General features: G+C 37.8%; 2 protein-coding genes across 4 annotated transcripts in view; both read left to right on the forward strand.

Annotated features, from left to right (window-relative positions):
- Positions 1-2,129: 2,129 nt before the first annotated feature.
- Positions 2,130-6,245, forward strand: rps27.1 (ribosomal protein S27 isoform 1). The gene is made up of 4 exons (XM_079879609.1): positions 2,130-2,210; positions 2,835-2,943; positions 3,041-3,151; positions 6,005-6,245. The coding sequence occupies exons 1-4, from the start codon at positions 2,205-2,207 to the stop codon at positions 6,031-6,033; spliced, it is 255 nt and encodes an 84-aa protein (XP_079735735.1). The 5' UTR covers positions 2,130-2,204; the 3' UTR covers positions 6,034-6,245.
- Positions 6,246-9,819: 3,574 nt separating this feature from the next.
- Positions 9,820-27,992, forward strand: part of chrna11 (cholinergic receptor, nicotinic, alpha 11) — a 36,613-nt gene continuing 18,440 nt past the window's right edge. For 2 of the 3 annotated variants that reach the window (XR_013822076.1, XM_079879475.1), the window contains exons 1-7: positions 9,820-10,065; positions 10,896-11,001; positions 13,886-14,025; positions 14,473-14,517; positions 15,735-15,844; positions 16,875-16,954; positions 27,068-27,235. Coding sequence is in view for 1 of the 3 variants with exons in the window: in XM_079879475.1 (XP_079735601.1) it covers positions 10,051-10,065; positions 10,896-11,001; positions 13,886-14,025; positions 14,473-14,517; positions 15,735-15,844; positions 16,875-16,954; positions 27,068-27,235 (664 nt within the window). In the remaining 2 variants the exon portion in view is untranslated. The remainder of the gene's footprint in view (positions 10,066-10,895; positions 11,002-13,885; positions 14,026-14,472; positions 14,518-15,734; positions 15,845-16,874; positions 16,955-27,067; positions 27,236-27,992) is intronic. The other variant, XR_013822077.1, reaches the window with a different exon arrangement.

Here is a 27,992-nt window from a genome sequence, read left to right on the forward strand (position 1 = left end):
AACACCGGGCTCGTCCGGGATTTGAACCCGGGACCTCTCGCACCCTAAGCGAGAATCATACCCCTAGACCAACGAGCCAGACGCGGAAGTAGGTGTATGCAATATTTACCTCAATTTACATTACGTCTTATAGCGGAATATTTGAAATGGCAAACGACCTATGCAAACGACGCATAATGCTAAATTTGATATTATCATGCAGCAGTGACGCTAAACCTGTTAACGAGAGTGTTTGAGTGACGTGGCCATGATAAATGTAGCTTAGGAAATAAACAACGTTTTTGTGTTTAACGCTTGTTAGAGGAAGTTTCTAAACGTTAGAATATATTTGATCTTATTCACTGACCTAATAAAACTGGGATTTAATTTAAAGTTTAATCCAGTTTGTTTTGTAGCCTATTCTAAACCAAATTAAGTAGCCTAACCAAAAATCGTCGTTCATACGGTGAATTAGTCTAACAAATTAAAGTCCTTTAGAATAAATCCAATGTATGATTATGTTAATAATTAAATTTGTAATTGTCTTCAAATTATAATCAATATTAGTTTTGTTTACTGGCAATGTGGACCAAACGTTTATCAAGGAAAATACATATAGGCCTACAGGAAAATGTCACATTTAAAATACTCTCATTTCGTGGGAATATCGGATTTCATTAGGCCCAATCAAGTAAACAGAATTTGTCTAAAGCCACTTTGCCTGCAAAAGTGATGCTGCTGGTAACTTCCACTATCTGAATGGGGTTTTCAGCTCTTCAGGCATTGATCAAGCTGTCTCACATACTGAGAGGCACTCTACCATTTGAGCCAAATCGTCTACACTTGTAGGCCTACTAGAGATCTTTCAAAGATTACTGCCAAAGCCGCACAGCCTGCATGAATTATCTGACCACAATTCACTTATCTGATGAAATACACCTGGCCCATTTGACCTCAGGTTGTTTTGACGATATGTGTTAGATAACCAGGCCACAATAATTGGCAATTATTTTGAACCAGCCCAACATTTTCTCCTAAACTTCCTCTTTTACATTTTGTAAACCCTGGGCATGTAGCCATTCAGGATATCGGCAAACTCTCATTATTCTATTGTAGGCAAACAAACTGCCCTTGATCCCATAATAGATGAACTGTCTGTTTTGGAATGCTGGTCAGGAGCTGCTGCAGCAATTGCAGTGACCCATGAATGATTCTTCCCATCTGCCAGTGTGAAGTCTCGGGGTGGCCGCATCTGCAGACACTTGTCCCTCATCATTAGCTGGAAGTGAGCAGACTTGATTCCTCCTGATGTTGTGTGGAGGAGTTCTGCTCACTAAAGGACAGGTCAAGTACATTATTAGTGCACTTAAGATGGCATTACATTTGAAGACACTTCCCATTACCAGCTGCATATTCCACATCAGAACTCCCCCCTCATCAAACAGTTTAACAAATGAATAGTACTCATATCAGACTTATAAATCAATAGGCCTGAAGAAAAGCTAAAATGTATAAAACAACACAGAAAATAACTCTTACAAAAACACCATGGTTTGAAATAGTAGCCTGCCACCGTATTTTGAGGCCTATACAATTTCCATACAGAATAATTGCCATAATCATGCACCAGGATATTTTGTCTTCATGAGGAAACTTCAAAAATAAAAGACAAAGGTCACCATGGTATCTTATCTGAAAAAGACTTGCAGATACCATACTTTGGTAGCTACAGTTTGGTAGGATATATTTTTGTTTATAAGATAGTCTCATTTTAAAACATCAATTAAAATAGGCTAAAGATCATTAAAATAAATCTATTAAAATAAATAAATAAAAGTCATCTTTTACCATACATTGCCAGCATATATTTTATGTAGGAACCATTAAACCCGGACATGTATCCTTATTATAGCCTGTCTTTTTTAATCATTCAGATAGCCAAACTACAATATAACCTACCTAACACTCAATAATAGGGAGGAGAAATAAAAATAAAAACAACAGCCAGGGGAAAAGAAGATTTAAAAAAAAAAGAAAGAAAAAAAAGAAAACAATACAATGATACAAACAAAGTTACGTTTTGTTATTGACCTCATCTGCCTCTACCAACATGTCCGCGCTCTACGTCCGATGACGCATTTCCGTTCACGTCCGCGCTCGTCCGATGATATTCGTCTGCTTCCGCTTGGAACTTCCTTTCTGGCAGCGGCTTAATCTTCGCCAACATGCCAGTGAGTACCAGAGAGCAAAAACATGTCAATATACACCACAAACAAGCCATCAAGACCTAAATATTGAAGCGCGTTCACGAACATATCCATATTACTGACCTTAATGTGCGCGTTACCGCATGAACGAGAAGATGAACATAAAAATAAGTGTTAAGTCCTGAATGGTTCGGAAGCGTGCGTTCGCGCTCTGCATCAAGATGGCGGCGCACATATAACAAAACATGGACGTTTAACCGTAACGTGTCGCACATTTAAGTATAGATGTGTTTATGCAGTCTGACATTATTCATTCATAATCTTGAAACTGCTAGATTGTTTAATTCCCACATTTGAGATGTTACAGATGGCTTAATGACTGTACACGATTACACAAAGCTCTCTGGAGTTGCCAAAATTAACTGCAAATGCTCAAGACTCAAAGGATTTTGAATGGCTGCCTCAAAATCTAATGTGATGCCTACTTGGACACTATTTTTGGGCATCATACGCACACTTATGTAATGCCCAAAGATGCTGTCTGGCTAGGCGGCTCACTATATTTCAATACAAGTTTATGTAAAGTAGCTGGTCAGTTGGTGTTTAAAAGGATTTTCTCATGTAATACTGTGTTATTTATGTAAATAGCTCGCAAAAGACTTGCTGCACCCCACCCCTGAGGAGGAGAGGAGGAGGCACAAGAAGAAGCGACTCGTACAGAGTCCCAATTCTTATTTCATGGATGTCAAGTGTCCAGGTGAGTGTCCCTCACATACTCAATATACTGGATGATTGTACCTGTCAGAGTCTGGATGGTCTTAAACATGTGTTTTTATGTCTCTCTTATGTTTCAGGATGTTATAAGATCACAACGGTGTTCAGCCACGCACAGACGGTCGTGCTTTGTGTCGGTTGCTCAACTGTGCTGTGTCAGCCCACCGGAGGCAAAGCTCGACTCACAGAAGGTTTGTTTGTGTTTTTACTAAGACTTATGCCTACAGACTGCGATTTTGGCAATCCTATAAGATCATTACAAATCACACCGTACAACATGGATCTTGGGTATGACATGTATGTAGACTGTACAGTGATGACACTTATTGAATCATAGGTCACGACGCAAGTTTGTATAGAAGAATAAAACATAAACGGAGCAAGATGAATCGCACTTTGGCAATTGTGGTTTTTATGTGTGCTGAAAAAAAGTGGAGTAAGCGAAAGAGGAGAATATGGATGTGGTCATCAGACACTGTCAGAAAATGATCGCAGACTATCTTTGGTCGCAAGACCGTGACAGCAGCCGTCTTTGAACCTGAACCTTTGAGCCACGATTAGTCATCTTTCGTCTGGGACAGCCCAAAATTGTACAGTGTGTACCGGGCATTAGACATGTTTAGGAGCAAAAGTGGAGTGGAAAAATCTAATAAGCTGTTTGGTTGTTTATTAGAATGACAGTCAGAAGCTCTCATATCATCAATAACATGTTGCGATTATGTCATTCCCTTAAGAACTGAGGTTTGACATTAACTGTAGTAGATCTGTGTTTTTAAAGGACAAAATAAAGCATTACTTAACAAGAATCAGGAATATGATTTTCTTTGGATGTAAGGAATGATGCATAAGCGAAGTTGTCCATTTGGAATGCAGACTTTTAGGGTTGAACTCATGGAAATGAGTGATTGTGCTTACAGCGAGTTTTACTTTTGATGCTGGAAGATCTGTGACATCATTGGTTAAAACTGTCACTATGTAAATGGCTTTAAAGACAATACTTTAAATTAGCAGCCGCCATCTAGTGCAAACATAATTTTGGCTCCGACTTCAAATAATGACAGATTAAAATAGTTTTTCATTGAGTATGACACCATGTGAAGTCTTTATTGTGAGTTTAGATGCTGAAGTTCTAAACTCAAAGACACTGTCCGCATAAGCTGATTTTGTCTGATTTGTGGTTATTGCAGTAATACAGGGGTTTTGATGTGCATGATATTGTTCCTGAATATTCATTATTGTTATAGGCCTGCAGTTCATTATATTCTCTGACATCTTTCAAACCTTAAAACTCTTGCAAATGTTGATCTGATTGAAATGGATACTAAGCTAGATTTTGAATGGATGTTTGTGGTTCTGCTTTGGAACAGATATTGTTTTGGTTGAATCCTGATGATATTTGTGTGGTTTTGTGCTGGCAGAAGCAAAGGGACAATAAAAATGCAAAAAGCAAAGAATTGCAATAGTCCATTGAAAGGTTTTTTGTATTTAAATGTCTTCTATACCAGCTTAATATGCATTGATAACTAAGCCCTTCGTTGGAAGATTTTCCTGAAAAGTATGAATTCTGTAGCTTTGTTTTATTTGTTTGTCCATGTAATAGAAGATATGGTTTAGGGATGTCCCGATACCACTTTTTCACTTCCGATACCGATACCGATGCCGCAGCTTTGGCTATTTGCCGATACCGATATCAATCCGATATTTTTATTTTATTCTTGAACTAATACTAATAATAATAAAATATAATGGAAGCACTTTGCTCAATTAGCCACATAAAAACATCTCACTCAAATGGAGAACAAATACTTCTCCAGTATATAGTCCACAACAACAGTTGATAATGAAAGACTGCCAGCCTTTATTCAAAAGACCTTGAGATATGTTTGGTAACCTGAATGAATTTAAAATTAATTTGCTATATTTCAGATCAATATATTTGTTTCCTTTAAATTTTAATTAACTTTAACTTTATTCTCATCTGAATTATAAATAATTTATTTCTGTATAAAATAATACTACTTTTAAAAACACATTTGATTTTCTTTTTTATTCAATGTAGAATGTGTAACTTAAAAATAAACAGATTAGTGCTCTGTTTTAGGACAAGAAATGAAAACCAATGCAATGATGAATGTCCAAAAGATGATATCATTTTTGCTTTTAAACAGCGTGTGTGTGTGTGTGTGTGTGTGTGTGTGTCAGTTACAGTTTGACAAGAGTTTACAGTTTGACAAAAGCACAATGTTGGGTTTTACACAAATATAAGTAGGCTAAACACTTTTTGCAGTTTTAATGATGTCCTGTATGAAAATGACGGAGTATGTTTTTATGTTTCCACTGTTCGATCGCGCCCGTTCCTCTCTCTCTCTGACACACACACACTCCAGCATTGCAATCTTGACATCGCAGCCTGTTCATTTTGCTGCGTTCACACCAAATGCGAATAGAGCGTCAAATTTGCGTCTATCGCGTCTAGTTCGATGCTTGAACAGTTTGAATCCATTCGCGCGTCCAAAGCGAATAGGACGCGCCGCGTGCGTATAATGATAAAGTGAGCGTTTGAAGCGATATAGACGCGCGTTCAGAGCTACAGATTAGGTGTCCCTAAAGAACCCGCATATGCGCGTATCTAACAGTAACGTTAGTTCCGTATTACATTAATTAATGTGCACGCGATATTTATTTATTTTTATACCGTGTATTCTCTGTGTAAATCCATGCACCGAACGTACGTTCAGTACGAATACGTACCGTTCCACCCCTAATGGGTATCGGATCATAGGTATCGGATAATTTTTTTTCTCCCCTCCGATATCCGATCTAGCGTTTTGGGCCAGTATCGGCACGATACCGATGCCGTGGATCGGATCGGGACATCCCTAATATGGTTGTGCTGCTAAAGGCACAGAAATTACACTTCACAAAAGATTACAGGATAAAGACAAACGTTTGAGGGCATTGTGTGGTGTTCTTCATGCTTTCGTTGTTAATGAGCTTAGCGGTTGTTTTTGATAATGACCTCTCTTTTATTCTCATTCCTCCAGGGTGTTCCTTTCGAAGGAAGCAGCATTAAGATCTTTTCTGGATGCTTCCTCAGAGAGTGAGACGGAAAGAGAGAGAGAGGCGGACCGGCCTCAGTGACAGCAGCCTGATTATTTCAGGCAAGAGATGAGGAGATAAAACCAAACACCCTTAGAGATCTGAAGAACCGACGGAAACAGCCTTTCAACCTAGTGTCTCTTTTTCTCTCTCTGTCTCGGTCTCAATAAAATGTTTGGGCTACAATGATGTTGTAATGAGTTTTTTGTTCAAACTGTCAACCACTAAACCCTGTTACCAAAGTTATTTGGAGGGAAAGGATTAAACAAAAATATGTACAGTAAAAAAAGTAATTTCTTTCTTTTTTCTTTCTCTGAATCAGGGTCACATGATCCTTCAGAAATCATACTAGTATTTTGAATTGTTTTTCGAAAAACATTTGCTGAAAATGATGCTGCGTAATGTTTTTATGGAAATGGTTTTCTAGGATTCTTTGATGAACAAAGTTCAAAAGAACATCATTTATTTGCAATAGAAAAAACTTTCTAAATGTACTGTCTTTTGATCAATTTAATGCATTCTTGTTGAATGTATAGATTTCCTAAAGTCTTAGTGACACCAACCTTTTTTTATTTTTATGTGAAACTGCCATTTTGGCCCGGACTCCCTGGAAGAAGAGATTTCATATCTCATTGGGACTATCCTGTTAAAATAAAGGATAAATAAAAATAAATATTTATTGCTAGAATATAAAAACATACAAATAAATGTAATCCATTAAAAAGGTTTTAAACGATGTAATAGTCCAGATTTTTGGTAACAAACTTACCAACCAACATTGAATGGAAATAAGCCTAGAACTAGATATACTTAGCGAGAATACCCATCTGAAGTGGGAAAATGCGATGTTATATTACTTTAGCAATAACGCTTAGGTTGTGGAGTGGAGTTTATTAAAACGCAAAGTAAAAATGCATAAAGATTTCTGAATAGCTTTTCAAACAGCATTTGTGCGAAAGTCATCATAGTATTCATAAAAGGTTCATAGAGATGACATTCATTATAAAGGCCATTGGATTGAAGACAGATGAATAGGATATTATTGAAGCTAGTGACTATCTGTGTGTTGAATAGAAATATTCAAATAGCATCAGTGGATGACATTTTTATTAATCAATACCTGAGAGAAGGACTGCAAGAGGTGGCACTTTATTTTCCACTATATGTGCACTTACAGTGTACTAACCTAAGAAAGTACTGGGGTAATATAAGATAATTACATGGGTTAAGGATGGTTACGTTTAGGGGTAAGTTCAGGGTTATTAACCAGTTATTGTAATTAGTACATAGTATACATGGGAAACAGGACTAACCTGCAAGATAAAGTGGTAGACTAAAAGAGGTTCAGTATCTTTTAAGTTGTTTGCTTATGATACTGTATGAGATGAGCTGTAAATAATTCCCTATTAAGTACAGGAATGTGTCAGTGTGCTAGAATACTCAAACTCATCTACGCAGCGTTTAAAATCCCAGTGCAGCACATTGACAGAGAGCAGCCTTTGTCAGGAAACAGTGGTGTCATGTCATTTAGTCTCCCAGATCATTAGTTGATTGCTTCTCTCTGCCGAACTGCTATCTTCAGTGGTTCCTGAATGATAATATGATGAAATCAATTCAATTGTATTCTCTACCCTCCAGGAACGAGACCGGTGTGCAAAAATGTCTGTGTCCCTGCTTAACCAAATCAACTGCAAATTGTGGCTGCCTAATGATGCCTTGTGGGAATAAAACTGCAGACTCATGGGAGGATCTCATGATTACTTTCAAGAGTCAAAACTTTTGAACATCACAGTACTTTCTCTTATTTATATTTCTTCACGAAATCATCAGGATGCATCTTTACCACATGGTGTTTTCCTATGAACCATGTTATGGAACAATGCAGTCACGCTATGGATAATAATTTTCCCATTATGAAGAACATTAGTCTAAGTACCACACGCTTTCTCTCTTCATTTCATATACTCGACCGAGAGCCCAGATTCTACCGCCCTGCACATATGCAGTTCCCGAAATGACCACATAGTGTCAGGAAATCTGTAACCCAGAAGTCTGCTTTTGCACATCTTTAGCACATGTGGTTTTCTGTTTTGATAACATCATAAGCATTTTAAATAGTGTTACTGGTCAAAAAACCATGCTTTGTTGGGAAAAGGTTGTTAAACAGGATGAGCAAATGGGGTCTGGGACCCCCAGAGGGACACAAGAGTTTAAGCAAACAGTGTAAAAATACTTCAAAATAAGATTCAAAATAAACACATTAAAGAACATAATTATGTAGCTTCATAGAAAACAAATATTTCCCAAATTAATATTTCAATTTTTGATGATTCTTACAGAATAAACTGGATCTTTTTATATAGGAAACTATATGGCTTTTAAATTTTAGGATTGGGGTGCCTCATTTGAGGGTCCGTAGCATCTTAAAAGATTGAAAACCGAAAAAAGATTGTGTGGGCTATTGGTTCTAGGTTCTATTGGGTAAACAATAGCCTCACATTTATTTATTGTGATACAAAAAGATGCTCTCAAGGGTGAACTTGACCTTCAGCCGCCACAGTCCCGCAACTCATTCAGGTCTGGGTCCATTCAGTTATGCAATCACCACTGAATGAACCGATCAATTCCTGCTGGACTTTAAGTTTCCACTCTTACTCACAAACAGCTTTTAAGCATTCCTTTTTTGAAGAACAACAGTTTTGTGAAGGTCTCCTAAATGGAATCAAACATCTTGGCATCGTCATTTTTAATGGCGCTGTCTTTAGGTGATATATTAAACGCTTGTTTTCCATGACATATCTATATGTTATACTGCTGTTAGGCTTTCTCTCAGAGAGCAGTGGGGTGTGAAAGCCTCTCCAGATGCCTGACTGACTGTAAGCTCCGCTCACCTCGGCTCCCTCCCCGCGTGAAGAGGCTACCGAAGGGCATCTGTAGTAATAGGGTAATCTATTATAGGGCTCTCACTCGCTCTCTGGTTTCCCATTCCCAGGCCCCTGTCTCAGCACTTCGTCAGGACGAATGAGAGGAGGAGTTTAACTAAGCACATTACTGTGCCACTTGCATATCCCAGCACTTCCTCAATTAAACCCCCTCCAACATAATCTCCGTTATCCCATTAAGACACGTGCACACACACACACAAGCATGTCTGTACATGCTTGACTTACTGGTATCCCTTACAATTTTTTTTTGTATAGGCCTACTTGGAAAATTTGCCAATTTCAGACTGTTAAAAAGCAATTAGCCTACATTGTATAGTTGTTTTTCTGAGATACTAAGAATTGTGAATTATTTTGAATGTACATACATGTTAGAACTACAATATTAATCTGAATTTTGCAGCAACTAGCCTTAAAGAACCATCTGAACAAATAATTTCATATTAAACAATGTTGCGATTTCCCAGCTTGCATTGCAGATGGATAAATTATTGAAGTCGGCATGAAATGGAAGTCCCTATTGTATCCCTTTTCTTCCCTATCAGCAGCGCCATGGTATGAAAGCGAGGCTGAGGGATAGACTTACCATGTTTTCAATGGCATCCGCTGATAGTTGTATAAAACTCCCTGATTATTAGACTTACTTATAAGTTTTTTTGTCTACTGCAACTTCTTGGAAAGAGATTTCGCAGTGTTTCATAAGCAGAAGAATCCAAAAACACATGAAATAACAGTACACTGAAGAGATGTATGTCTATCCCTCACAGCCTCGCTTTTATTTCCGACCGTTAAAAATCAAAGATGGCGCTGATGTCAAAATGAGGTCTGTTGTGAATATCCATACAGCTTGTCGAACAAGAAACAATGTAAGGCGGGACTTGATTTTGTCTATCGGAAACTGATTGGATCATTGGAGTTTGAAGACCACGTGACAAACGAGCGATGGACGTCAGATGGAACTTTCTAGTTGATTTGGCGGTAATAGCAAATCTCATTATTCAAGGGGGCGATATTTATTAGACATTCAAATACCTCCGACATTAAACTGGATGTTTATTATTCAGGTAAGTTGCAAAACGTACCGTCTCTGCTTTAACTTTTTAAATTAGGCTATTATATGCAAACTTAAACCTAAGTTAGCCTATGGTAAGGCGTACTAAAACACCTTTAAGTGCTGAATATTTTTTCTAACAGAATAGATGTTTAGACTGATTTGTTTGGCAAATGTCTCTTCAAAGTGTGCTCGCCTCAGCATGATGTTGAAAGAGAAAACAGACAATTTGCGGCATATTTTGTGTGTCTTATTAAAACTTTTGAGTATAATTCATTTACTTTCTTTTTAAATAAATTTTCAAAATGAATTGAATTCATTTACAAAAAGCGGGCTACAACGTTTCTGGCAACACTGTGTCAAGATGAAATAGTATCGCTGGTGAGGATATAGACAGGATTTTTTATTGGTAATTTAGACCTACTTTTCTATGTATTTTTCCTATTCTGTGCTAAAATACGTTTTTTTCTATTTAATCTGTTCTCTACTTTAATATACTTTATAATGTAATTTATTTCTGTGATGATAAAGCTGAAAAATGTAAATTTATTTAATTATAAAAAAAATAAAAAACAGTCTCCTCCGTATAACAAAAGTTTTTCTAGTGACCACGCTTTTCATTTCCTCTCAAGATCTCACTTTGAGAATATTTATGATTCTATAAGACCAGGAATGATGGAGAAGGAAAGTAGGACAAAGAGAGACGAAAGAGTGGAAGATTAAACCAAATGTGATTTTCAGTTTCAGTTCAAGATCAGTTTCCCATTTTCCCCCCTTTTTTAGTCTTTGATCTTTCTCCCTTTGTATTCCCAATCCTTCTTCCCATTCATCTGTCCTTCTTAGGGAATCTCAGAGATTTGGGTGGAGAGAGAGCTGACTTGTGAGTCTCAAATCAATCAGGTCTTTTTTTCCTCTTCTCTCACTCGCTGCAATTTGCCGACATCATTGGGTAAGCTCTCACTCTCTCTCTCTCTCTCTCTCTCTCTCTCTCTCTCTCTCTCTCTCTCTCTCTCTCTCTCTCTCTCACATTTATTCTGTCCACTGCTTGCATCAAGTCAGCTCTTGCTTTCCTCTCCTCTCCTTCACTCCACCAGGATATTTCCTCCTCCTCTCTCCATATCCGAAACATATTCCTGTTTTTCTGCCCTGCTTTTCCTTCATATCTCCTGGAATGTGGCACTCTTTGGCTTTCACTCTCTGTGGGATCTCCGCTTTGATTCAGGGTAGGTTCCTCACTATGTTCACATGTACATAAATCTGTGTGTGTATGAAACAATTATTCAGGAAAGAGATGTAGACTTGAACGCAGGTGCACGTTTAAGAGAAAGCAGCTTACGATCTTGTTTTGTTTTTGGTTCTAGCTTATGTTCTGTAAATCGGTTTGCCTTTTGGCTACCTCGTGCCCCCAGATGTTTGAAGGTTTTTTTTTTTTTTACCACTGTTGCAGTCAAGAGAGAGAGAAAGAGGGGGAATCAGATTCAACCAGAGGGATCAAGAAGGAGAATGAGTCAAAATTGCTTTGCCATGAAGAATTAGAAGCTGCAATCATAAATTGCACCTTCTCTCCCCCTCCCGTCTCTCTCTCTCTCTCTCTCTCTCTCTCTCTCTCTCTCTCTCTCTCTCTCGTTCATTCCTCTAAATCCATGAGTACATGAGACTGCATGGAGGTGACGGAGGCACAGAATGCATTTGTAGATTCAGTTCTCCGGCTGTTTTTATGGACATGTTGCTGCAGTGGAGTAGAAAGACTAAAGAGGGAGTGTGTGTGTGTGTGTGTGTGTGTGTGTGTGTGTGTGTGTGTTGCCATGGAAAGCCTCTCTCTATTCTAGCTTTCATTCTTTCCCTCTCTATTCACATGCCTGTCATAAAGCAGAACTTTTATTTGGGTTGTCAATCTCACACCAGGTCATTTGGATTCATTTCACGTACATTCTCTTAATATGTAATTCTCTTCATAATTTTTTTAAATGTCACATCACAGAATATTCATGGATCTTCATGTTTTCACAGTTGCTGAAGATGAAGTGTTTTGATAGAAATGACGTTTCTGGGTATCGGATTCTGAGCTGACTTTAAAAAATAAAATAAAAAATTGACTGAAGCTTTAAACCTTCACTTATCAGAAAGGTAAATGGTATTCATTTTAGTAATGTTGCTTCTATTTAAACGCACTGTAGACAAGTAAAAGAAATCAAAATAAATGAAATTGTGTGCAAGAGACAGAGTCTTTGCATTAGAAAATTAATTGCATTTTTTCTTCTTTTTTGACCATTATAAAAAACATTTTTCAAGAAGGATTCTTGCAAGTTTTATAATTGTTTCTCTAAGAAAAAGTTATGCAGTATCAACCTGATATTTCAATGCTATTTTATTAAATTATATTCATTTAAATGTTATTTAAAAAAATAATCCAGATCACAAACAGAACATTTGCTTCATATATCATTTGCAGTATTTTAAAAACGTCCATTTTTTAACAGATATTTATTTTATTCGTTTTTCTTCCTACAAACTACATATCAATGCACGTCATGTGATCAGTGTGTGCCTGTGAGTGAGTGATTATCTATAGTATTATATTATATTATTATATTATCTATAGTTCAAAAGATGCAATTTGAAAGATATTTGAAAGCAATAAATACGTCCCCTTAAATTTTCAAGTGTTGATCTTTCTGGTTTTTGATGAAGAAAACCATGTAATATAATTCCCAGAGAAAAGGTTATAGATAGGCTATAGCAGTCATTAACATGGTGAAGGAACATTTTAACTATTAAATTTAATTATCCTTGAATATAAATAATTTCTTGGGGCTAATTACCCTTCTTGATTGAGTGTCAAGATACTGGTGAACACGTGGCCCTTACTGAATTTACACATTGATGTTTTGATTGAAGAGTAAGAGGTTCAAATGTGTATAGGTAGATGCAGAATAGGCACATTTATGTTTAATTCTGTCAATCACTGCAAGGGTATACGGCTGCTTACCTCGCTCCTGTAAACAATGCTTATGGCATCCCTCCACCTTTATTTATATTTATTTCTAAACCCTAGTAATCATGCAGCCAAGGGGGTTTTCGGATTGTGTCGAGTCTCATGCCCTGTAAATTGTCATATGCTGCTTGATTCTTTTGCTGAACAACACAGAATCGCCCTGAAGGATTATTGATGTCAGTAATGCTACAAGCACTATATTGTGCGTTCATTGCTGCTAGTGGTCATAGTCAGTTGAGAATGCCAGTGGGAATCTGTTAATATTAAATCTGTCGTTATTGCTGGGGGCTGGTACTGCTTTTCAAGTGTGAATGAGAGTAATCAATTCAAGAGCGGGTCCATTCTTGCTTTTAACCTTCAGATAAATGTATTCTCTTCCATTCAGTCAATCCACACATGCCATGCACATACAGACTCTTCACACTGCTTTTAACCTCTTTTCTGGGACTATATTAGGCAGAAATAATTGAGTTTTTAGAATCTATCTATCTATCTATCTATCTATCTATCTATCTATCTATCTATCTATCTATCTATCTATCTATCTATCTATCTATCTATCTATCTATCTATCTATATGTCTGTCATCTATCTATTTATCTATCTGTCTGTCATCTATCTATTTATCTCTATCGTCTGTCTTTCTATTTATCTATTCGTCTGACTGTCTATTTATCTATCCGTCTGTCTGTCTATTTATCTATCTATATATAGATAGATAGATAGATGTATCTGTCGTCATACTAACTGTCTCTCTGCATGTGTGGCTCAGTGATCTGATGTCTTGATTTGAAGTGTCTGCTCTGGGTGGTACAGTACATTCCTGTCTTTCTGTCAGTGTCAGTGCAAGGTCCATACCAGCGGACCCTGTTGAAAAACCTCCTGAAGGATTATAACCCCATGGAGAGGCCTATTGCCAACGACTCTCAACCTCTCACTGTCTTTCTGTCTATGAGCTTGATACAGATCATGGATGTGGTAAGTCTCTCATTTTTTTTATTGTCTTCCTGGGTGTTATGGAGTATGGCTATCTGGTATGAAAGCCAAGGTGTATTTGATCTAATTCCTCTAGTCTTGTATAAATCCATATGCAACGTACATCTCAAATGCTATGCATGCTGCTTTCTGAACCTGTCTGAAATTACATTTTTATCTGGTTCTGGATGTTTCATGAAAATCTTTATTCGTTTTTCACCTTGTTTTCCTTTTTCTTGTCATCACCAACATATTGATGTTCTTTGTCTAAAATATGTTTTGACTGTGGCTAGAGCTGAAAATAGTGGTCTATTTTCATCTTTGACTGACTCACTTTGCCACCAGTTTGATTTTACTCCCTAAGTTGTGTTTACAGTTGTCATTTTGTGACATTCATCATTAAGCTCACAATGGATTTTAATCTCACTCTAAACATTTTTGCTCATACAGGATGAGAAAAATCAAGTACTGACCTCCAATATCTGGCTTAACATGGTAAGCCACGTCTTAGTAAACTTTTGTATTTACATAACTAAATGACCTAGTGTTATATCAATATATCTATCAATGACATCAGTTGTTCTTGGGTCAGTACTAGTTATGCTCAGTTGACTGCATTTGTGGCATGATGTTATTATAAACCAAAAAAACAATTGTCCAAAATTTGGACAAAACTTCATTTGTCCTCCCTTTTCTTTAAATAAGCAAAAATCTGGGTAACAGATAATCTGGGTAAGGCACTTACAAAGGAAGTGAATGGGACCCATAATTACGTCACAAAACAAATCACTTACTATCTTTTTCTATTACAACTAGACATGACAACATTAATGTGAAAAAATCTGTAAAAATCAAGCGTAGCGTCAGTTCTGGCAGGTCACGTTAATCAAGCTCAAACTCTCAGCTGATCCACATCTACCTATAGGAATACGACACCTATCACTGTATACATATATAATCTCCTTCAGTATTATCAGCAGCTATCGTGTTTCTCAGGAGCTAATTACCCTCCTCCATCCCCAGCTCCTTCTCTCGTCAGTCCCCCTGAATCAGACTAAGATTCTCTAATTATTTTGAATGAATTAATGATATCTGCTATACATTCATGTTGGTTCTGTTCTGTTTACCCTAAGGGGGGTTATTGCTGCTCTCCCTGCTCTTATCCATGTTAGGCTGCAGAACATAATGAGTTGAGTTCATGTTAAGTTCTTGCCCAGGGGTGCGTTTCCCGAAAGCATCGTTGGCCAACTATGGTCGCAAGTTCCGTTGTTACCAATAGAGTTCAATGGACATTGCGATGAACTTGCGACCATAGTTGGCCAACGATGCTTTCGGGAAACGCACCCCAGAACAGAACCATACCGCCAATCCTAACTGTATGCTAATTGTCAATCGTTTTTGACGATAGTGATCCTGACAGAAATTACTTAAACAGCTTTAAATCTCAAATAACACACACACATTTTAACAGATTTTATGAAAGTTCTAAACATTTTACATTTCTGCTTTAAAATCCTCCAAAAATTGGCCTCATTCACTTCCATTGTAAATGAGTCACTGTAAGCTTGATTTTCTTTTTTAAAGCCCATAAGTCAAAATGATTTTTTTGTGGTATTTCAACATTACATCAATATTAAATCTGGCCTTTTAAAGCATACTAATTTAGAACATGTGCGTGTGTTGAAACGGTTCTTTCTCTATATATTCTTTAGCACTGGTATGATCATTACCTTCAGTGGAACCAATCTGAATACCCAGGTGTCAAAAACCTTCGCTTTACCACAGACCAAGTCTGGACGCCGGACATCCTGCTGTATAATAGGTATATAAGCATTTATATTTATGAAACCAGACTTTTTTTTCAGTATTGTTGCATTGAATAGTAGTATTATTCCCCTGTAAGGTTTTGCTTTTCCTCTAAGGATCTTTTTACAGGATAAACATTATTTTCATCTTTATCTTGTATCTGAATACTTCTCATTTGTAAGTCGGTTTGGGGAAAAAGGTGTTTGGCTAAATTAAAACAAGTATATGGTACGTCCCTCAACGAGATATGAAGTAATAGATCTGAAACCCAGTATTTACAGTGATCATGCAGGCAGACACTTCAGAATAAGAATAAAATCATTCTGTGAAATGATATGCATTCAACTGCAACATCAAAAATGGCAACCCGTTTGTGCATGGGTAAAGAATCCTTGGGAATCAGAATCAGCAGACGTAGGTATGTGCGCTTGTGATTGAGAATTGCGGTATTGGAGCCATAATTCAAACTGTGAGGCTAAACAGAAGAGCAACTACAGATCAATGTACTGAAAATTTGGTCCTTGGGCAATAGCAGATTGTTAGTCGAAGAGCTGGTGTCTGAACAGCTTATTATCATCCTTCGCTGTAGACTTTCTGTTTTTTTAACTCAGAGCTGATTCACATGGGAGCTTGCTGCTTAGTTGTATATTAAATTTAATCACGGCCTCAAGCTAATTTTTGAAAGGCACATTATTCATTCATACCTAGTTATAACCTTATGAACCGCAGGAATATTTTCTCATATTTGCTTTTCGCTTTGAGTTAATCAAAGCCCTAAATCTGATGACTTCCTAAATTTGCATCAAGATTTTGTTCTTACTGTGTCTGAATGTTAATTGTGTCTTTGTCTTTGTCTGTGGTTATTGAATGTGAACGTTGATGTTTAGTGCTCATGGTTCAAATCTGGCTTTCCGGATCCCTGCATGCCCTCCTCATCCTCTCCCAATAATTTCCTGTCCTTTCCATACTGTTTGTATCAGTGTAACATCAAAATGCAAAATATTAAACCTAAATGTCTAAAATATTCATCTTCTCTTCATTTGCAGTGCAGATGACAAGTTTGACTCCACCTTCAAGTCGAATATTGTAGTGAACTCCAGTGGCTACTGCAACTGGTTGCCTCCAGGTCAGTGTGAACGCTTATGCTTAAGGTTTATGACGCATTTAATGATAAAAGCAATAGTAAGCTGCTGTTCATAACACAAAAACACCAGTGGCATTCAAAGTTAAGCGTTAGGCTATAAAATGATTTTTGCATGGAAATGAACATAGAAAGGAAGTAATAAAAGGTCATCTTGTTTATGGGAAGTGCAACAGTTAAAGCCCACGTGAATATTGTCGGTAGAAGTGCAGTTATACAGACGAAAAGACATTTTTTGAAGCCGTTGAAGTATTAAAGAGTTCTCTGCATACCGAGTATGGAAATCAAATCATATAAAATGATTTTTGCATGGAAATGAACATAGAAAGCAAGTAAGAAAAGGTCATCTTGTTTATGGGAAGTGCAACAGTTAAAGCCCACGTGAATATTGTCGGTAGAAGTGCAGTTATACAGACGAAAAGACATTTTTTGAAGCCGTTGAAGTATTAAAGAGTTCTCTGCATACCGAGTATGGAAATCAAAGAAACCTATTTCATGTTGCATTGTAAATGATGGTTTATGGGTCATCAATTTATAGATTTGCACTTCAGAAACAGGGACGTTTATGGTGCAAAAGGAAATAGGGAGTTCATGAATTATGTTACAGCTACTTTATTTCCTCTGAGGGCAGTAGTGCTTAAGAATATGCATTGCAAATGCATATTACGTTTATTTTTGGAAAACTGAATGAGAACGAAAATCTCCCTTTGATGAAAATATGCATTGTATGTATAAATACAGACATGGTTTCTCCAGTCACAAGATTCTTCAGTTCGTGTCTGTGAAGAAAACATCTCTTTTTCTCTCTCTTGCACACACATGCAGAATCATACACAACAACTCGCTCAGCAATGAAGCTGGAGTCTTTAAATAACCCTCAGAGTCACTGCAGATGCAAACAAACACATTCGCTATCACAAGCAGATCGTGCCCCAATGGCTCGTATTTGCTGCTCATGCTGATTTCATCGCAATTTAGCTTCTGCTTTTCTCTTCCTTGCATTAAAGCAATCCAGTCCCTCAGTAGCAAACAGAAATCAAATGCCTTTTTGAAGTCAAGTCAGGCAGAGAGATGAGGAGAGGAAATGAGTAGGGAGGAAAAGACAGACATAAATAGAGAGAGAAAGTCTCACATCTTGAAATATGTTTATTCACTGTTGGCTTGTTGGTGTGAACAGATTTGGGTAATCCAGTGATCTGGGCCGATGCCAAAGAACACACACGGAGACAAAGTCTGATGCAAAATAAAGCTTTGTTTATTTGCTGCAACTGTTCAGGCGACTGTGTCGGTCAGTGATGTTATACACATGGATGCTGATGAGAACACACTTACAATGAAAGGTATTTAAATATAGTGAACTCATTGTCATGTTTTAGAAACCAGTTTGTGATGATTTGAGCTCTGTGACATAGCGTGTTATCCTGCTGAAAGTAGCCACCAGAAGATGGATACACTGTGGTCATAAAGGGATGGACACGATCAGCAATAATACTCAGGCAGGCTGCGCCGTTTAAATGATGCTCAATTGGTACTAAGGGGCCCAAAGTGTGCCAAGAAAATATCCCCCATACCATTACACCACCACCAGCCTAAAGCGTTGATACAAGGCAGGATGGATCCATGCTTTCATGTTGTTTATGCCAAATTCTGACCCTACTGAATGGTGCAGCAGAAATCAAAACTCATCAGACCAGGCAACGTTTTTCCAATCTTCTATTAATTCTGGTGAGCCCTTGTGAATTGCCTTGCCTCAGTTTCTTGTTCTTAGCTGACAGGAGTGGCACCTGGTGTGTCTTCTACTGCTGTAGCCCGTCTGATTCAAGGTTTGATGTGTTGTGCAAACCTCAGTTGTAATGACGGTTATTGTCTTTCTATCAGCTCAAACCAGTCTGGCCATTCTCCTCTGACCTCTGGCACCAACAAGGCATTTTCTCCCACAGAACTACTGCACACTGGATATTTTCAGTTTTTCGGTCCATTCTCCATAAACCCTAAAGAAAATCCCAATAGATCAGCAGTTTCTGAAATACTCAGACCAGCCCGTCTGGCACCAGCAACCATGCCACGTCCAAAGACACTTAACCTTTCTTCCCCATTCTGATGCTCAGTTTGAACTTCAGTAGATCGTCTTGACAATTTCTACATGCCTAAATGCATTGAGTTGCTGCCATGTGATTGGCTGATTAGATATTTGCATTAACAAGCAGTTGAACAGGTGTACCTAATAAAGTGGCCGGTGAGTGTATGTATGCGTGTATATATGTGTGTGTGTGTATATATATACACACACACACACACCCTAGTGTATATATATACACTAGGGCTGGACGATTTTGGCTAAAATCATAATCGCAATTAATCAAACAAGTTACCTCGATTACGATTATTAAACGATTATTTAAAAAAAAAAATCCTATGTCACTGGCAAGGCTTATACTGTAAATACGTTCACGGTTATTTTTTCTAATGAAAGAGTTAGAGATGTCCCGATACCACTTTTTCACTTCCGATACGATACCGATGCCGCTTTGGCTATTTGCCGATACCGATATCAATCCGATATCTTTATTTTATTCTTGAACTAATACTACTAATAATAAAATATATGGAAGCACTTTCCTCAATTAGCCACATAAAAACATCTCACTCAAATGGAGAACAAATACTTCTCCAGTATATAGTCCACAACAACAGCTGATAATGAAAGACTGCCACCCTTTATTCTAAAGGCCTTGAGATATGTTTGGTAACCTGAATGAATTTAAAATTAATTTGCAATATTTCAGATCAATATATTTGTTTCCTTAAAATTTAAATTAACTTTAACTTCTCATCTGAATTATAAATAATTTATTTCTGTATAAAATAATACTACCATTAAAAACACATTTGATTTTATTTTTTAATCAATGTAGAATGTGTAACTTAAAAATAAAAAAGATTAGTGCTCTGTTTTAGGACAAGAAATGAAAACCAATGCAATATGATGAATGTCCAAAAGATGAGATCATTTTTGCTTTTTGATAATTTGATTAAAAAAAATGTGCACAGTGTGTGTGTGTGTGTGTGTGTGTGATTTTGGTTGGGTGACAGTTGTAGGTTTCAGTTTGACAAGAGTTTACAGTTTGACAAAAGCACAATGTTTTACACAAATACTGTAGGCTAAACACTTTGCAGTTTTAATGATGTCCTGTATGAACAAATTGACGTTGATGTTATAATGACGAATGATATTTTTATGTTTCCACTGTTCGATCGCGCCCGTGCCCCTCTCTCTCTCCGACACACACACACAGCATTGCAATCTTGACATCGCAGCCTGTTCATTATGCTGCGTTCACAACAAACGCGAATAGAGCGTCAAATTCTATCGCGTCTAGTTCTACGCTTAAAACATTTTGAATCCATTCGCGCGTCCAAAGCGAATAGGACGCGCGTAAGCGAGCGTTTGAAGCGAAATAGACGCGCGTTCAGGGACGGGGCGGAGTCAAGTGACTACACACGCGGTAATATGTTTTAAGGGGAAAGTAAAGTACACACACAGTAGGCGGAAATATTAATAGGATTAAAAAACCGAAATAACCGACTTGGTAAAATTACGTCGGTTATAGGCTCTGAATTTCGGTTTCGATTACTTTTCGATTAATCATCCAGCCCTAATATACACTCACCTAAATGATTATTAGGAACACCTGTTCAATTTCTCATTAATGCAATTATCTAATCAACCAATCACATGGCAGTTGCTTCAATGCATTTAGGGGTGTGGTCCTGGTCAAGACAATTTCCTGAACTCAAAACTGAATGTCAGAATGGGAAAGAAAGGTGATTTAAGCAATTTTGAGCGTGGCATGGTTGTTGGTGCCAGACGGGCCGGTCTGAGTATTTCACAATCTGCTCAGTTACTGGGATTTTCTTTGTAACCATTTCTAGGGTTTACAAAGAATGGTGTGAAAAGGGAAAAACATCCAGTATGCGGCAGTCCTGTGGGCAAAAATGCCTTGTTGATGCTAGAGGTCAGAGGAGAATGGGCCGACTGATTCAAGCTGATAGAAGAGCAACTTTGACTGAAATAACCACTCGTTACAACCGAGGTATGCAGCAAAGCATTTATGAAGCCACAACACGCACAACCTTGAGGCGGATGGGCTACAACAGCAGAAGACCCCACTGGGTACCACTCATCTCCACTACAAATAGGAAAAAGAGGCTACAATTTGCACGAGCTCACCAAAATTGGACAGTTGAAGACTGGAAAAATGTTGCCTGGTCTGATGAGTCTCGATTTCTGTTGAGACATTCAGATGGTAGAGTCAGAATTTGGCGTAAACAGAATGAGAACATGGATCCATCATGCCTTGTTACCACTGTGCAGGCTGGTGGTGGTGGTGTAATGGTGTGGGGGATGTTTTCTTGGCACACTTTAGGCCCCTTAGTGCCAATTGGGCATTGTTTAAATGCCACGGCCTACCTGAGCATTGTTTCTGACCATGTCCATTTCTCTATGACCACCATGTACCCATCCTCTGATGGCTACTTCCAGCAGGATAATGCACCATGTCACAAAGCTCGAATCATTTAAATAGGTTTCTTGAACATGACAATGAGTTCACTGTACTAAAATGGCCCCCACAGTCACCAGATCTCAACCCAATAGAGCATCTTTGGGATGTGGTGGAACAGGAGCTTCGTGCCCTGGATGTGCATCCCACAAATCTCCATCAACTGCAAGATGCTATCCTATCAATATGGGCCAACATTTCTAAAGAATGCTTTCAGCACCTTGTTGAATCAATGTCACGTAGAATTAAGGCAGTTCTGAAGGCGAAAGGGGGTCAAACACAGTATTAGTATGGTGTTCCTAATAATCCTTTAGGTGAGTGTATATACATACACAGGAATATTTTCTCATATTTAGTTTTCACTGAGTTAATCAAAGCCATAAATTTTGCCGCAATTTATTTTGTCGAGGTGTGGCTGGTAACACTTTAGAATACTGTTCCGTCATTAATGAATAACTACACAGTGACAAATGAGTAACGCAATATTAACACTCTATTAACTACTAGTAACCAACAAGGAACTCTTGGGCTGTATTCACAAAACATCTTGAGGCTAAAAGTAGCTCCTAACTTGCCAATTTAGGAGAAACTCTTAAAAAAATGGGCTTGTCAGGAGTCCTACATTTTTGCTCTAATAGTATTTTACAAAGCATTTTAGCGCTAAAACTAGCTCCTAAATCTGTGAAATGTTAGGAGTAGTCAGGAGGACTCCTAAGTCACTAAGACAAAATCACAAACAATCCTAATGGCTGTTGCTGGCAATCCGCCCAAAGACACTGTACACAATTGAGGCAATAGCGATAGAGCCTTGGGCGCTGAGCCTTTTCTTCATAAATGCAATACATATTTTAATTTATAGATTTTAATCTATGATAAAACGCAAAAAAAAAAAAAAAAAAAAAACTTTAATAAATAAATAAATAATATTAATAAATAATAGTATTCTAAAGTGAAAAGCATGATAACTCCCTAGTGATGACTAAAGTCATTGTAAACTTTTGAAGTTTTTTGTAAGGTTTTGGATAGTAATTGCTTCCGATGGATTTGGTTACACTTGAGTCATTACTAGTGGGTTACCATGATCTTCACTTAAAAATACTGATCCAAATAATTAGTAGTTCTACCAGAAAGACTCGGGAGAATTATTTCAATAAACCATACATTTATTGACAGCTCAGCAATCTGATAATATACAAAGTCATTTGGCGTAGGCCCCGTCCGTAGTGCATAATCCGAGGGTATCGGATCTGCAATTCCTGCCTGAAGACGAAGGCAGGGGCGCAGCCGACCCCCCCGGGAGGTATGGACAGGACCATCCTGGTGGTGGTGGGGAGGATGGGGGTAATCGTCGCTTCAGTATCTGCGAACTCAAACATGTGTAAGTACCGAGCTTTTACGCAATGAGCCTACGAATATGATTGGATAGAAGTGAAGGCAATAGGTGACATAGTAATTGAGTCTTCCCGGCAGAACTTATGCTAAAGCTTTCATTTCCTTTAGAAGGATTTGGTAATACTACTAATGGTACTAATTGGTAATATTAACTAGTGGGTTATCATGACCATAACATTTGAATTAATTATACATTATTCATTAATTATGAAACCTGTATATAGTAGTCCTCTGGGAGGTATGAAAAAATAGTAGTTATTGATTAGCTAACAGTGAAGTACCACTTTCGACCCAGCACTATTACTTATTAATTCATTAATCAGAGTTTTTTGTTAGTTAATATAGTTACTAGATTGTTAATAATGTGTTACTCATTTGTTCCTGAGTAATTATTCCTTAATGATGGAGCAGTATTCTAAAGTGTTACCGTGTATCTTAGTGGCTATTGAATGTGAACATTGATGTTTGGTGCTCGTTATTCAAATTGCAGCAAAAAATATATGTATTTTTGCTTAATTGTCATGCAGATAATGAAAAACAAAATCATGCAATAAATAAATCTTTTTCTTTTTAAATTTGGGCTGAAATGTGAACTGAACATGTTCTTGAAAGGTTTCATGATTTCTCAGTACTCTGATTTTGAATGATATGAACTCAGCTGCTATAAGTGTGCAGTGGATTAGAGACTCATTTAGAATGATCTGCAACGAGTGTTGACAGCAAAGTTATTTCGGAGTAGATCACTCTAGTCTAATATTGACTCATGCACATTTTGCTGGAATTCCTGTTGATACTGACAGGATATGCCCTGTAGGGCTGGTGATTCATATATTCCTGACAGATTTAAAGCGAACTACCGTGCCTGCATGTGTGTATTACACAGAGCTGGGGTGTGTTTATGGTGCATTTTGTTTATTTTTGCCATACAAAGAAGGGTTTGATCATGTTTTGGTTCTGTATCTTTGTTAATCTCAGAGAAATTCAAATGGGTAGTTGATATTAAAATGAAAATTTCACACACACACAAGGTAATTTATACATAAAAAAATAATTTGTGAATATATATATATATATATATATAATCATTTGTGAATATATGTATATTCACAAATGTTTTTTTTGATGTGGAATTACCTTGTGACAGAAAAAAAGGTGGTGGAGACCAGTGAAACACGTAAAAATACATGATTACATATCAAATATTACATATCAGCCCAGCTCATAACAGGTTTTTAGCATGCAAGTTGCTTCACTCAGCTAGAGGTTTCTACTGCGTCATCTCATTCAATATTTTTCACCCTCTTTACTGCTTGCCCCATGCCTCTCATCTGAAGAATCCATTTAGCGGGAGTGGGTTTGCTAGCTCGCTAGCTGTTGTTATTGATTATCTTTTAGGATTAGTCACCTGGTTCCCTAGAGTAGAAGCCGTCGACATGGAAAAGAAAGGCAGCAAAAATCCAGCGGAGATCTAAGGTGCTTAGACTGAGCTGTGTTTAAGTCCTGTATCGATTTAGATTTAGACTGATTTGAAAAAATGACCATTGTGCTCTTGGGTGTAATGTAAACTGCCCTGTGTAAGATTTCTCTTAATGTCAAGGTACCAGAGGGTCCAGTTAGCAAATTCAAAAGTGCTGAGTGTTTCTAAGTTGAATGATATTTGTGGATGTGAAACCTTTGGAAATGCAATACAAGTGAGTCGCAAACTGGCCCACCTCCACTTAGTTTCACTGTCAGCGGGTAGGCATATTTTAGCTTGTGCCTACGACACAGTCTTTTTTTCCCTTTTTTTACAGAAGAAGAAATAATCCTCTTGCAAATGTATTATGACTGACATTGGATCCTAGCCACATGGAAGACCCCAGTTCCATAAGTAGGCCTAAATGTAATTAGTGATGCTTTATAAGGCAAATTGCTCATACTTAGGGTTAGGGATTTAAATAGAAATGCTAGATAATGCTTAATGCAGTTTGTTGAGAAGAGTTGTGCTTTTACTTTTCGAAGCAAAGATACTCTCATCCCCCCAGCCAGGGATGAGAGTATCATTGCAAATGGGTAATTGACATGAAATACTGACGTGAAACATACACATATTTTGTTGGCTCATCCTTTCCCCATATCTAGAAGAAGCTATTTGCTCTCGTCCTTTCTTTGGTAGGAAGTGATGAAGTTTGTGGCTTACGATTGTGGTATGATCAGGCCAAGCATTTTCAAAGTAGTTCATTTTTTTGGAAGCCCAAACTGGGAATTGAGTTGCTGGGACCATTTTCAGAAGACTTTCTGGTCTTCATCTGTACCAGAGATTAAAGGGGAACTTGTGTTTCATATCAGAGGCCCAGTACAGAGGTGAATTATTTAGGAACTTTCTGAAGCAGTGTAGATCAGTTTGAAGAGATTTGTGGATGGGGTCAGTACAGCAGAACATAATGTATGACCTGAAAAATGTCACTTTCTTTTGGGAGATCAATATTTCTCTTTTTTTGTATGGAGTCTTCTTTCTTTTTCTCAGCTCTGGAATAACAGTGAACAGTTTTTTTTTTTTACATTTGAAATGCACTTGTCTTTTGAAATACTTATGCAATCCTGAGGTGTTGGCTAAGGCAAGCAAGCATCACTATTACTGTTGCTCATTTGAACAAACTAAGCCTGAGGGCCCTATTTTAGCGATTTAAACACATGGTCTAAAGCGCAGGGCGCAAGTTCACTTAGGGCGTGTCCAAATCCACTTCAGCAGGCTTGTCCCTATTCTCTTAATGAGTAATGGATGTGTTTTAGGATTTACATGCGTTAAACCAATCAGAGTCTCATCTCCCATTCCCTTTAAATGCCAGTTTCGCTTGCGCCATGGCAGATTCGCTATTTACATGACGGAATTTGATAGTGGAAAGACCGAAGCTGTCTCCAGAGCGCAAATGGAACTGCTTGTGCGTAAGGTAAAAGTGTGCAAGCAGACCATCTACGGGACAAGCCGGATTCAGAAATGTCCTGTTGCATTCTACGTGTTGTCACTTCTTCTTGAGGCTCTTCATCATTGTCTGAATCCGGTTTGAACATAAAAGGCTAAAAGTTTTAGAAATTTTCAGTGCATGTCTGTGTGAGTGCAAGCTGTACCACCGCTCTCTGTGCCTCGAGCAGCAGCTCATTTGCATTTAAAGGAACAGGCACAAAACTGCGTTTTTGCTCACCCTCAAAACGTGACAATTTTAACATGCTATATAAAAATATCTGTGGGGTATTTTGAGCTAAAACTTCACATGCACACTCTGGGGACATCAAAGACTTATTTTACATCTTGTGAAAATGGCATTATACCACCCCTTTAACCACCTAGCAATCACTCTAATCACCTTCGGAATTGAAAATTGTACGTACTGCAGCTTGCAGTTGTTCTTTAATAATAAGTCTTGTTCACTTACACATCTGTGGTGATTCTGTCCTTATGTTTTTTAATATGTTTGCTGCCTGAGAATCACTGTAAAAGGTTGATGGCGTGCTGTTCTGTGAAAATTTGCAGGATTGTTCAATCAGTGTTCAGAGGCAACATAAGCCCTATTGAGCTTCCCTTTTCCGACTTCTGTTCCATCTCAAGTGTGATTTCTTCAATAAATATCTAAGTGTATGATTAGGAAGCTCTTTGTGGTTGTGCCTTCGACTGCTGTGCGGTATAAAACAAATTACACTCATTATCTCATCCATGTCGGTCATAATTCTCATTTTCAGGGTTCAAAATGGCTTATTTGCAAGCTGTTTGAAACCATAATGAGTTTATCTGCCTATATTGCAGTATTTAAACTTGAGCGAGTCTATTTAGTTAGTGATATGATTCATCTAGCTGGTGTCTTTGTGTGTGTGTGTAATAATAATGAGAGTGTCAGCCTGGGTATTCGTACTGTGCATAAAGGTCTTTATGTAATGGGGTTTCTTACAGCTCTGCCGTTTCTGAACGTGTATCTTTTAACTGTCTGGTTTTACTCAAGTGAAAAGGTCAATTGGATTTAATTTGAAGTTGGCTGCTGCAATACGGTGCTGATGAAGAAACAGTGTGGCATTTTGAAACAGTACATTCTTTAGGCAGTTTCAATGCTGACTCTGGATCAGAATGAAAAGCATAAATATTTTTTTCTCCTATTTCTTCACTTCATTACAGGTATCTTCATGAGCACCTGCAACGTGGATGTACGCTGGTTTCCGTTTGACATCCAGAAGTGCGAGCTTAAATTTGGCTCGTGGACGTTTGACGGGTGGCTGCTGGACCTCCAGATGAATGAGGCTGATATCTCTGGCTACATGCCCAACGGAGAATGGGACCTTGTGGGTGAGTGAGTTCAGGCAACATCTCCTGTAAACTTCTCACGATCAAGCAAACATAACACCCACAGGCAGATGTGCGCTTAGTGTTGCTGTAGTAACTGACTAGTAAATGACTCAGGCAGTGAGAGGTGAGTTTGGCAGCTGCATGTTTAGATGGTTAAAATGCATTCTGTATATTTTTAAAAGTAAAAATGTTTTAAGTAGATTTCACAGGCCTGAGAATAACTCTTACATCCTATATAGAACAGAAATCTACTTTAGAATTGAAAATTTCCAGCCCTTCTTGTTAAATTCATGTCCGTTCATATTCATTCATAGTCCATCCGATGAGCCTGTTAGTATTCAAATTAATGTAATTAAATTGTGTGGATAAGAGGAAGCGGACTGGAAAATATCTTGCACTGCACAATTCTGTCTCTCACTGACCCTCTTCTGATTTGCTTCATTGCGTAATTCACTATTTTGCTTCTGTCTTGCTGTTCACGTCTGTAATATTATGCCAGTCACACTCTTGAACTCTTTAACATTTTTAATTGTTCCACGTACATACTCAATACTAAAAAGACAGAAAAATTTGCATTGTCTTAACATTACAACCCGTTTTGAATAAAAACCAGCTCATGGTAGTAATTAAAACTGGAGGTCAGAGTTGTTTATATATGATCATTAGCTTGTCCAAACTGGTTTAGGTAGTTAATTTGCTGGATTACAGCCATTATAGCTGAACTCAACCTGTGGCTTGTTGCAAAAACTGCTTAGAC

This window comes from Squalius cephalus (assembly GCF_949319135.1).
Source record: "Squalius cephalus genome assembly, chromosome: 8".
In the NCBI taxonomy this organism is placed as follows: Eukaryota; Metazoa; Chordata; class Actinopteri; order Cypriniformes; family Leuciscidae; genus Squalius; species Squalius cephalus.

Excerpts from the sequence above, each read along its gene's own strand:
- rps27.1 (XM_079879609.1), top strand. Across the intron at positions 2,944-3,040 it reads CATGGATGTCAAGTGTCCAG|GATGTTATAAGATCACAACG; the intron begins GTGAGTGTCCCT and ends CTTATGTTTCAG. Across the intron at positions 3,152-6,004 it reads CAAAGCTCGACTCACAGAAG|GGTGTTCCTTTCGAAGGAAG; the intron begins GTTTGTTTGTGT and ends TCATTCCTCCAG.